At 44.7% G+C, this 12,500-nt stretch overlaps 2 protein-coding genes across 8 annotated transcripts in view; one reads left to right on the top strand and one right to left on the bottom strand.

Annotated features, from left to right (window-relative positions):
- The window catches only part of LOC115561001 (ATP-sensitive inward rectifier potassium channel 1-like), a 4,203-nt gene extending 1,008 nt beyond the window's left edge, over nucleotides 1-3,195 (top strand). Inside the window, exon 2 of the mRNA XM_030380772.1 lies at nucleotides 1-3,195. This exon is cut by the window's left edge and continues 46 nt beyond it. Coding sequence (XP_030236632.1) covers nucleotides 1-1,084 — 1,084 coding nt within the window. The 3' untranslated portion in view covers nucleotides 1,085-3,195.
- Nucleotides 2,761-12,500, bottom strand: part of fli1 (Fli-1 proto-oncogene, ETS transcription factor) — a 37,446-nt gene continuing 27,706 nt past the window's right edge. For all 7 annotated transcript variants that reach the window (XM_030380766.1, XM_030380765.1, XM_030380767.1 and 4 more), the window contains 4 exons: nucleotides 7,877-7,936; nucleotides 6,821-6,883; nucleotides 6,387-6,434; nucleotides 2,761-6,157 (listed from right to left, as the gene is read on the bottom strand). In XM_030380766.1, the coding sequence (XP_030236626.1) occupies nucleotides 5,628-6,157; nucleotides 6,387-6,434; nucleotides 6,821-6,883; nucleotides 7,877-7,936 (701 nt within the window). In that variant the 3' untranslated portion in view covers nucleotides 2,761-5,627. The remainder of the gene's footprint in view (nucleotides 6,158-6,386; nucleotides 6,435-6,820; nucleotides 6,884-7,876; nucleotides 7,937-12,500) is intronic.

The following is a 12,500-nucleotide window of genomic DNA, read 5'->3' on the forward strand; positions in this document are numbered from 1 at the left end:
GGAACGAAGAATTCGTAGAAATAGGTTAGTGACCAAAGATGGCCGCTGCAACATCGAGTTTGGCAACGTGATGTACAGCAACCACTTTGCCTTCATCGCAGACTTCTGGACCACATTTGTGGAGATCCGTTGGCGCTTCGTCCTCTTCTTCTTCATTGCTGCCTTCACCCTCAGCTGGTTCATCTTTGGTCTTCTATGGTACTGGATTGCCCGTAGCAACGGAGACCTATCATGGCAGAACCCGCCCGACGGCCATACGCCATGCGTGGACAACGTGCAGGGACTCACCGCCTCTTTCCTCTACTCCCTGGAAACGCAGACCACCATCGGCTACGGCGGCCGCGCCATCACCCCTCTCTGCCCGGGGGCAGTGGCCCTAATCGTCATCCAGTCCCTGATCGGAGCCATCGTCAACTGTTTCATGTGCGGCATCATCCTGTCCAAAATCTCCATGCCTAAAAAGAGAGCCAAGACCATCACCTTCAGCGAAATGGCCGTCATTTGTCCCAAGAAGGGCACCCTGTGCCTCTCCATCCGTGTGGCCAACATGCGGAAAACTCTGATGATCGGGAGCCAGATCTACGGCAAGCTGCTGAGGACAACCCACCCGGCAGACGGGGAGACCATCATCATGGACCAGGTGAACATCGACTTCACGGTGGAAGGAGGGAAGGACAACCTGTTCTTCGTGTGTCCCCTCACGCTCTACCACGTGATCGACAGGAACAGCCCCTTCTTCGAGATGGCCGTGGACACCCTGCACAGGCAGGAGTTTGAGCTGGTGGTGTTTCTGGATGGCACAGCGGAGTCCACCAGCTCCTCGTGCCAGGTGCGCACCTCCTTCATCCCTAGGGAGATCATGTGGGGCTATGACTTCCTCCCCATCATCTCCAGGAGCAAGCAGGGCAAGTACAGGGTGGACTTCTCGAACTTCTCCAGGGTAGTGCCCGTGACCACTGCACACTGTGTCTGCTGTTTCCACAACCTCAAAGGGCACCATCTCCACTCCAGGGAAGGACAGGTCAATCAGGGGTTTGAGGCCATTGATATTTCTGAGCAGCACCCTACAGTCACCAAGATGTGAGACAGCCTTTTGTTCGGGGGAAATATGAATTCTGTTGCGTATATAATAAAGACACGAACGATGTGTGACAGCAGGTGCCAACAATCACAATGCAAGTGAAGAAATTGTAGCCTACAGTCGGCCAAGCCATTGTGATGTATTTGTATGTGACGCATGGCTGTTCCTGTCAGACCACAGAAAGAGAGAGAAAGCAAACCGATCAGCAATGATAATAATGCTCTGAATTGAAAGGATGAGGAATGCTTGGATTGAATGGCTTGACCGAAAGGATATTGAAATATATCCTGCCACTTGTCCTTGGGAAATTCCTGACCATCTTGTTACTGAAAGCCTTTAACTTTTTTCACCGTAGCCTTTTAGAAAATTTTAAGAAAGTTGCTAATTTATTCTTGTCATTGTCTGTATGCGTGTTTTTTAGAGACCAAAGTGTGAACATTCATTCATTTTAAACAATAGGAGTTCCTATTATCCTTTCTTTTTTATTTGCCTGGAAAGACTGTGAGAAAAACGCTCTTATGAATACACTTAATGGATGGCTGATTGCAGCAATAAATAATATATGAAAGTCATTACTTAATGCTTTGGACCTTAGATAATATTTAAATGTTATTTTTGCACTGACAGAAATTGCTCTATGTGATATTCTGTTCCAACCAAGCTATTGCAGTACTTCACATCTGTGTTCAGAAAGGTCAAATAAACAAAACAACAGGTGCAATCCCCTGTTCATGCTTTTCATCTCTAAAACAAAGCAAAGTTGTGACAGCAAATAAATTCTGAGCACGACAGGATGCAATTGTTGGAGAAAAGAAGACAATTAGTTGAGGTATCTATCATAACGTCCAGATGCTAAAAGCATCTTTCCCGATACTGCTCTTGTTATTGGTCACAGAGAAATTGAATTTGTGATTATACTCTACAAGCATACCAATAGGAACCAGGAGGCAAGTAAGAAAAATATATAATTATAGAATAAATACATAAATCACAATACACAGTATTGTGTAATCACAGTAAATGAGCATTGAGTATACGCTTAGCTTAAAAATCTCAAAACGAATGTTTGCAGTTGTTATGATATAATAAACCACATGTCTAATTGCCTTATTTAACTATATTTAGTTTGAAATGAATTCAAAGAGCAAGATAATAAGATAAACCAGTCAAATGTTGAACCTTGCACGCTGCCTACTCATTGTAAATCTATTAAATAGCACCAGAAGTTAAAGCCTGGCCTCTTGTGGCTGAAACATGTATCACAAATGTAAACTTTTCACTTCCAAAGGTATGTTGTTAGTTATTAAACAACAAATATACTGAGATATCCAACCACCAGTTATTAAAGACTTAATCTGTGGAATGCATGTAAAGCGTCTGTTCCATTTGATTATTAGTTAATTTAAGTTAACTCCATTACATGTCCTGTCAATAACATTATTAAATTAAGGAGAATGTGTTTATGCAAAAATTGAGTGTGAATAAAATGTTCTGATGCACACAGGCTTTAAACCAGACAATATCCTGAATGGCTTATTTTGTAGGATAATAAATGACAATTAAAAAGGAGACAGCAGAAAATAGCCAAGTGTTGCCTTTAGGGAGTAGTAATGCATTTTACTTATTTAAATATTTTCATAAGTTGTTATGCTTTAATACAATTGACACAACAGACAATATACTTTGAGAGGTAAAAACATTTATTTGGTCACATTTTTCCTATACAAAAGCCCTTTTTCAAAAGGTATTACTTAATAGATTGCAGAAATAAAAATAATAATAATAATAATACATTGGTTAATTGTAAATTATACATATATATATATATGTATACATATATTTGATCTCCAAAATACATTGCATATAATAAGTAGCACGGTTCCCTTTTCAATAATTATTTTTAGACACATGAATGGGTACAGATTTAGAATAAATTCTAAAAAATGCTACAAATTACATGTTCCCTTCCGATTGACTTGTCTAAAGCTATGGAACTTAAAGAAAAGCTGATTAACATTGTTGGTAATGTTTTGCATATTTTGTTGAGCAGATTGTAAGGCACATGGAAAGCTGCCAAATCTATGGGTTATTGCGCATGAGAAGTGATTTCAAAATGAAAATGAACCACAATCAATATATGAAGATTACAGAGTTAAACATAATTTCCCTTAAATTGGCTTTTGAAATAAGAAGCAGGCATCTGTGATATTAGCAACAACAAAAAGAAACAAATCTTGTGCACTTCAAGGCACTGAGCACGTTACAAATCAAATTTCGAAAATAATAAAAATCACATGAAACATTAATGTAAAAATGTATTGCCCAAATGTACAGATATAAAATGTTGAACAAACTACGTAGCAGAAATGGACTCAAAAGGTTTGCATTTTTGACCGAGGTCAACTCGTATTAATTCTCTTGATTTTTCTTTATACTGTGTCACATATGAAAATAACTCTGCATAATTTATACAGTAAGTTGCTTTAATGCCTAGTTGAATGATGCTTACAAAATAATAGAACATAGGTCTGACAAACGCACAGCGTTCGCGAATCTGAGGATTTCTTTGTTTCATCTTGTCATACTTAATTTGTTTGGTTCTTTGACAAACGACTCATTCCTAAGCAATTCATTGTTCAAGTGTCCATTTTCAGATATTTCAAAAGAAATACTTTGCCATCGAAAAATAACAAAAAAAATCACCTGATGATGGATTAGGGTCAAATCCTGACTCGAGACACGTGCATCTTGCTGATCAGTGAGGAACTTAAAATAGGTAGCAAATTCCTGCTCTCAAACCGAGCTCCTGCCCTGGTGGAACGGAGTCATGATGGGTGACCACCGACCGGCCCGGAATAGAGGAGGGAAGCAATAATGATAACTGTGGCTGTCAAAGTGCACTTCAAAACCCAACGTTGACAGATTCAGGGCCAGATAAAATAGGCTAGATATGGTAGATGTCTACATCGTCATGGTCTACAGGGACCAGTTCACAAAGTAATGATGGAATCGTATGTTAAGGCACTTGGGATCAAATGCACCAAAGTTGCAAGTGTATACATTAAATCTACACTATATTTTGAATTCCAGATGAAAGGCCCTGAGTGCAAAATAACCTACTCTTGACTTGCTGGTGAGAGAATGAAAACATCTGACAACCTTTTCATTTTGCTTCATGGCACTCCTTTCCAAATGTTTCACAAGCAAACCCCAACACATTCACATTAATACTTACTTAGTTCATAAGCCAACCCTCTGGGAATGACTCGCTTGGAAGACAAAACAACGCGTCCACATTTGAACAGCCTTGGTGTGTGGGCCTCGCTGGAAACATCAGACCTGGGATGAATTTCTCTAACAAATTGCTTCACTTACTTTGTGAATGAGCTTCTCCAGCGAAAGGGAACCAAAGGCCCAGCCCCAGAAAACAAATGAAAACAAATAAAATACATCGCCGTCATATAATCCAGACATGCTAGAGCAAACAAAGTATTTAAAAGGATTACGACAAAAGTAAGTGAACCCGGCCGGCAAAACATACAGCGCTTCTGTCTTTGGCATTTAACTCTTCTCTAGCTTTCCAGTTTGGAGGATAAGATAAACGGTTACATCACATATTTGTTGCCAAAATGTCATTCAGTGCTGAGAAAAGTCAACGAGATTCAAAGGACTCCACACATACATAAAGGGGACCTGGGAGATGGAGAGAGAAGCAGGTAGAGACATTGGGGTGGGGGGGGGGGGGGGGGGGTTGTCCAGCCAGTTGCAAGGAAACCAGCAACATGACTATCTTAGGATGAAAGTATAAAATAGGCAGCTATGCACATGCATACTATACATGAATGTACTGAGGGAGATGTCGATTAAGAGCCGTGAAGACTAGGCTCATGTCTGCTAGCGGTGGGTCAAGCGCAGGGGGGGTGGGGTGGGGGGGAGTGGAGGTGAGGGAGCAGGCCTCTGGATGCTCTCTCTCCCCGTGGGCTAGGGTATAGGGACGAGTGGGTGTCTGTGAGAGTTGGGTCTGGACGGGACACTTATGGGTCCCATCTGTGCCTCTTTCCCCGAAAAAGACAGGGAAGGAGAAAGGCACAGGAAACACAGACTCACGTCCAAGGTAGAAACAAACATGGAAACATTTGCGAGTCTCATAAGGTTAAGTAGTATTCCATTTTTTTGGACCATAACGTCCAGTTTTTTTATTTTTTATTTCTACACATAAATGTGCATCTAGATGTATATATATATATGTATAGATACATATATATATATAAAATAATCCTTCAATCCTCCAAATCTTCCTTCATGAAGCCGTTTGGAAGCAGACTTTCTGCAGAGCCCACTGGCCCGTGCATCTCGGGGTAAAAGGCGTCGTTGGTCCTGTTGTCATTTGAGTGCAGGTCAGTGAACATGGAACGTTCATCGTAGAAAACCATAAGCGGGGAGGGGGGGGGGGGGGGGGAGGGGCTAAGGCGACAAGGACTATTGCAGAACACTTGTGGGTCAGGATTAGAAGGTTTATTTTTCGGACGGGGGGGGGGGGGGGGCTTTAGTAGTAACTTCCCAGGTGGGACGGGACGTGGGAGTTGGGGTGGCGCGGCACGTTGGGGTTGGGGTAGATCCCGGCCGTGGGCGAGCTCCAGTAGGGGGCGCTGGGTCCGAAGAAGTTGGAGGAGCTGACGGGCATGGAGGACGGGTGCTGGGACACAAAGTTGACCTTCTGCTGGTGGGCGTGGTAGGAGGGCACGTAGGCCAGGTCCGCGGGGTACTTGTACATGGACGACTCGGTGGGGTGCGGCTGCAGGGCCTGGGCGATGCCGTGGAAGTCGAACTTGTAGGCGTAGCGCTTGCCGTGCACCTTGGTCATGATGTTCTTGTCGTAGTAGTAGCGCAGCGCGCGGCTCAGCTTGTCGTAGTTCATGTTGGGCTTGCTCTTGCGCTCGCCCCAGCGCCGCGCCACCTCGTCGGGGTCCGTCATCTTGAACTCCCCGTTGGTGCCCTCCCAGGTGATGCAGCCCGCGTTGGCGCTGTCCGACAGCAGCTCCAGAAGGAACTGCCACAGCTGGATCTGGCCGGAGCCTGGGGAGGGAGGGGGGGGGGGACGGGACACACACACAGGGGGTCAGGCAGGGTGGGGTGCATATCCATGGGGGAGTGGCTTCTGATACATTTGCACTGCTTTTTTCTACAAGATATGGAAAATATATAGAAATGAACATAAAGCAAAGCATTTCTTAAGTAGGCCTAGCCCGTCAAAAGATGTTACAAAGCCTAATTACGCTGAATGACCATGGCTGATGTGTCTTACCTGGATTGGCAAGGCGACTACTGGTAGGCCCGAGAATCTGGTAAGGATCTGTAGGGAAAGATGCAATGCACACTGTTACCCAGCTTGATAAATATAAAAACAGTCCCCAAAAAAGAGACTATTAAAGGAAAAAGCTAATAAAATATAAAAAATGAGTTTTCTTGTTGGCATGTTGTTCGCTGTTTTAATTTGCGTTGAACGAGGGCTGTGCGTTCAAAGAGGCTGTACTTCAGTCCCTCGTGCATAGAGGCTGTACTTGACCATGATCTTCAGCCACAACTGAGTCTATTCTGTCATCAATTCGAAGTAATGTTGATACTTAAACACAAGGAGACTTTAAACAGCAGTGCTCACCAGTCATCTGATACCCACCAGCACACCAAGGGCGCACTGTGTGTGTATTAAGGTTGGGTGTGCATACAGTGAACTGTTACCTGGCTGAGCTCTGGGCTGCTCTGCAGTCTTGTTGGACCCGTTCTGGCTGACGACTGGCGAGCCTGTCGAGAAGCAACAGTACCCATGAGGAGGAGGAGGAGGAGGAGGAAGAGGAGGAGGAGGAGCAGGAGGAGCAGAAGGTGGTGGATGAGGAGGGGAGGAGGAGGAGGAGATGGAAGAGGTGGTGGAGGAGGAAGAATGGATGAAAAAGGAGAGTAGGAGGTGGAGGAGGAGAAGGGGGTGAAGGAGAAGGGAGGGAGTGAAAAAAGGAGGGAAAGGAGGAGGAGGATATAGAGGTCGGGATGGAAAGTTCAGGGATGCAGAACCAGAGCGAACAAGATGAACAGATGAAGCAGAAAGAAGAAGAAGACGAAGATGAAAGAAAACACAGACAAATTCCCAAAAAAAGAGGGACAAAGTAGACATTGCGAGATAAAGAGCAAAGGAGGTGATTTGAAGATAAGAAAGAGAGAGTGAGGGAAAGAAGAGAGAGAAAGAGAGAGCGAGAGAGAGAGAGAGAGATAGAGAAGGAGAGAGAGAGAGACAGAGAGAGAGAGAGAGAGAGAGAGAGAGAGAGAGAGAGAGAGAGTGGGAGTCAACATCAATGGGAGGTTGTGGATAAGCTACACATCACGATGGCATGTCAGCAGTGGTTTCCAAGGAAAACAAGTTCAGTAGCTGGTGCTCTTAAGCGGCTGTTCGTGTTCTGATGACAGAGGGTTTAATCTTTGGTGGTCCGCCCCACAGTACATGTCTGGACTCTGTGGATCTTGGAACTGCTCTGGAATGGACCAGACTTGGGTAAAATAGTGTTGTAGGAGAGAGATTGCAATGGTTTTCGCTTTGTAACCACAGTGGAGTTACCCAGTGGGTGGAACATTGGGCACAGTATTTTTACTGACACTGGCAGCAATGTCTGTGGCACAGTGAGTTGTGCTGAGTCCAACCCTACCCACTTTAAGCATGTCGGCTGAGACACACACGTATTGGAAATACTGCAGACGGATTGAATGTGATCAAAGCGTATACATCAGAATCAATGTGTGTGTTCTCACCTTTTCCACTGTGCATATTGTTTGACCATCCTGTTCGCCGTACAGCATCATATGAGGTGTCTGGGAGAGAGAGAGAGAGAGAGAGAGAGAGAGAGAGAGAGAGAGAGAGAGAGAGAGAGAGAGAGAGAGAGAGAGAGAGAGATTTATTTACACTCTTGTCTCGAAATATTTGCATAGTGTCAAAATAAAGACTTGGCCAGATGTGTACAGACAAAGTAAGTAGGGTAAAGGTAGTTAACGTTTAGTGACATGCACAAACATATATCCCTGGAATATAACGTAATATATATACCAGGACATAAAGGAGTCAAGGGTACTCACACACAAAAACAAACACACACGCGCGCACACACACACACACACACACACACACACACACACACACACACACACACACACACACACACGCATACACACGCAAGCATACGCACACGCACACACACAGACACTTGCACACACCAACACACACAGACACTTGCACACGCCCACACACAGAGACAGACAGACAAACAGATACGAAAACTCCCACACACAGAGACACAAAGTCACACAGACACACACACACACACACACACACACACACACACACACACACACACACACACACACACACACACACACACACACACACACACACACACACACATACATACACACACACACACACACACACACACACTCACAAACACACACGCATAATTGGTTAACTGTTTTATTTGGCATACAGCAGAGGCCCAAAAATAAATGGCCCTGAATATGTTTTGAATTACAATTCCTGTAGGCGAAGCAGCTTGGCCACAGACACACAGAGCAGTGCAGAGATAGCATTTGAGCATAGCAAACATAAACCTGCATCAGAGCATGCAGACCCTAAGGCCTTTTTATGAATGACAGGCATGCAGCCATAATGCTGATTTTAGAATAGATCTACCCTGTTAAAAATCGATAAGGAAAGCAACTAAATGTATTCAGAGAATCCCTCCCGCTTCATTATGGCAGTGAATGGCAAACAATTAGAATATGAATTGGTAAGAAGAGGCCACAACGCAGATTAGGGTGAATTTATTCAAGTGCCGCTGCGTGGGTATCTTTGTTTAACAGTGAGAGAGTGAGCAATGGAGTGGAATGACCATGCCTCAATTGTTTCAATCTATTCCTTTTTACATAGCACAGATGCGCAGTCACACACACACACATAGACACGCGCAAACACGTATGCATGCATACACTTACGCAAGCACACACACAGCTGCACACACACACACACCCACACAAACACACACACACATACACAAGCACACACATGCATGCACAAACACACACGCACACACACACAATAACACACACGCACACACACACAATAACAGACACGCACGCACACCGTTGTTTGAGAGGTTAAAATTGGATATAGCGTCTCATAAAACCCAACCATCGATGAAATAATTGGTCAAATAAACTGAAGCCACTCCATAGGGGGATTCCTGTGGCGATTGCATGACCTTAGATGCATCTCCAACTACCTCACCACATAGGCAGTGGTGTGAAACCCTGAACAATACTGCCCTCTTCTGGACTAAAAATAGCTATTTCAAACGACTAACTTAACAAATGACCACCTCCACAGCTTGCTGATACGTGGGCCTTTCGATGCATTGGTCTTTCTTTGAGAGACTAATTCTATGTTTAGTGTGTTTTTGAGGTGTGTGAACACATGTACAACATTCATTATTCCTTATTATCCTTTTTTTTTATCATTAAAACTACATATCAACTCTTCCGTGCACTACCTAAGCAGGATATTACAAACGAGAGGATGTTTCTTCCCTAACCCTAACCCTAACCCTAAATTTTATCTTCTTATTTTCAATCTGTATTTTTTCTCCAAATCCGCAGGTGTTCTCCTCACTACAACTCTTTCTCATGAATAAAAAGAATAAAGAAGAATAAAGAAACCAGACGATGATGACTGACGATTCACCAACATCAAGTTAACTCTGGACAAAACAAGAGAGTGCTGAAGAAGCTGAGGAAGGAAGGATGAGAGGTCTGGAGATCGTAAACTGTTGAGAACCACGGGAGTTTACGCGTGGAGAGAGAGAGGGCGGGAGAGAGAAAAAAAGAAAGAGAGAGAGGAGGGAGAGAGAGAGAGAGAGAGAGAGAGAGAGAGAGAGAGAGAGAGAGAGAGAGAGAGAGAGAGAAGGAGAGAGAGAGAGAGAGAGAGAGAGAGAGAGAGAGAGAGAGAGAGAGAGAGAGAGAGAGAGAGGGAGAGGCAGGAACCTGTGTGGAGGGGGTGATGTTGGAGGTGGTGGAGGTGATGGAGGTGGTGGTGAGGGAGGATTAGTGATAGTTGTGGAGGTGGTCGTGGTGTCGGGGGGGCCGGTGTAATGGTGAAGGTGGAGGGGTTGTAGTGGTGGGGGAGATATTGTGGTGGCGCGGGGGGTGGTGTCGGTTGAGGAGGTATTAGTGATGTTGGGGGAGCTGGTCTTGGTGTTGGGGGAGGGTGTGGTGTCGGGGGAGGTTGTGGTGGTGGAGGAGGTATTGGTGGTGGTGGTGGTATGGGGGAGAGGTGGTGGTAGAGGTGGATGTAGTGGTGGAGGTTGTGGTGGTTTGATGGGGTTTGGGGGTGGAGGTGGTGGTGATGGTGGTGGTGGTGGAGGTGGTTGTAGTGGTTGAGGTGGTGGTGGTGGTGGTGTGGAGGGGGGGGTTGGTGGTGGTGGTGGTGGTGGTGGTTGTAGTGGTGGAAGTCGTGGCGGGGCGTTTGGGGTTTGAGGGGTGGAGGTGGTGGTGGTTGGGGGAGGAGGCTGGTCCTTGGAGACCAGCGTTTCCTGCCTGCCTCGCCTTCAGACAGCCACTCTTTGTTTAACTGGCCTTTTTTTCCCCTCTGCTCCTAAAGCCCGCCGACCCGAAAAAAACACAAGGGGGGGTACCTCCTTCCACGAGCCGGCGCGAGTGTGCGAGGTCACCGGCTCATGGGGGGATGGAGAGAGAGAGAGAGAGAGAGAGAGAGAGAGAGAGAGAGAGAGAGAGAGAGAGAGAGAGAGAGAGAGAGAGAGTAAGCGAGAGTGAGAAGAAGCAAGGGATGCAGAGGCGGGGAAGGGAAGAGAAGAAGGTAGCTTAGAAAGGCAGAAAGTGAGTCTCTCCTCCTCCGTGGGGAGATAGGAAGATAGGGACCCCGCGAAGAAGTAGGGGAATGATAGAGAGAGACGATAAAGGGTTCAGAGACTGAGAGAAAGAACGGCAGACAGAGAGAGAGAAAGGGGAAGGTACGTGGAGAGGGTGAGGAGAGGGGGATGTAGTGGGATAGAGGGGGGGGGGGGTTAAGGGGGGTTACAAAAACCTCAGCCGAGCAGAGAGAGAGAAAATAAGGATAAAAAAAACAGACGTCAGACGAAACACTACATAGGAATTCCAAAAGAAAACAAGCGTGTAAAACCTCGCTACCGTCTAATGCAGGGGTCTCCAACCTTTTTTCAACTGAGAGCTACTTAGAAAAAAATTAAGTGGCCAAGAGCTACTTGCATCACATCGCACATATTTATTAATGAACTGATTAATAAATGCATGAATTTATTATGCATTTATTAACTGATTAACTGATTAATTAATCACACGTGCTTCTGTTTGTACACGTGTGAAATTGCAATACACAATGCTTATCAAAAATAACTCAACTCTAATACAATAACTTAATAACTCAACATCAAAGGTCCAAGAAAACATTAGTACACTCACTCTTTTTAAAACTTAGTGAGATGACTGGCACTGCATGGAGTCCTTCTGTTTGTACACGTGTGCAATTGCAATACACAATGCTTATCAAAAATAACTCAACTCAATAACAATAACACAATAACTCAACATCAAAGGTCCAAGAAAACATTAGTACACTCACTCTTTTTAAAACTTAGTGAGATGACTGGCACTGCATGGAGTCCACCAAAGAGGTGTATGCTGGAGTGTATGCGCTCAGGTTCACTCTAATACAGTCATTTAAATGTTCATCTGTCAGTCTTGTTCTGAATTTAGATTTGATGACATTCATGTCAGAAAAAGCAGCTTCACAAAGGTATGTCGAACCAAATAAAGCAGAAATTTTAAGTGCTGCTTGGTGAATGTTCTTGTAGTTTTCTGGGTCTACAAGGCTCCAGAAATGTTGTGAGTGTTGCTGAGACTTAAGCTGAACATGATTCTGGAGATTTCTAACCTCCATCTCCATCTCCACAGGATTGACAGTGAACAGTTCAGCCATCTTTTCTGAAATCTCTGTGATGTCTACCTCCATGAATGGGTTGGCAATGAATGCCACACATGGCTCCAGCTTATCAAAATCATTGAACCTATCCTCAAACTCCTGGCCTAGCTTTGACATGAGGTCACAATATTTATTGACATCCAAAACAAAGTCAGCCCCTGCATGGCTATCTAACATCTTAACTACTGTTGGGAAGTGTTGCAGTCTTTTGTTTTTCAGTTGCTGGAGGTAGAATGACAGTTTTGCTTTAAAAGCCTTAACAGCACTGATCATGTCCGAAATTGTTCTGTCTTTACCTTGTAACTGGGTGTTGAGCTGATTGAGTTTCTCTGTCATGTCTGTCAGGAACGCAAGATCAAGCAGCCACTCAGC

Source organism: Gadus morhua, chromosome 16 (assembly GCF_902167405.1).
Source record: "Gadus morhua chromosome 16, gadMor3.0, whole genome shotgun sequence".
NCBI classification, from domain to species: Eukaryota; Metazoa; Chordata; class Actinopteri; order Gadiformes; family Gadidae; genus Gadus; species Gadus morhua.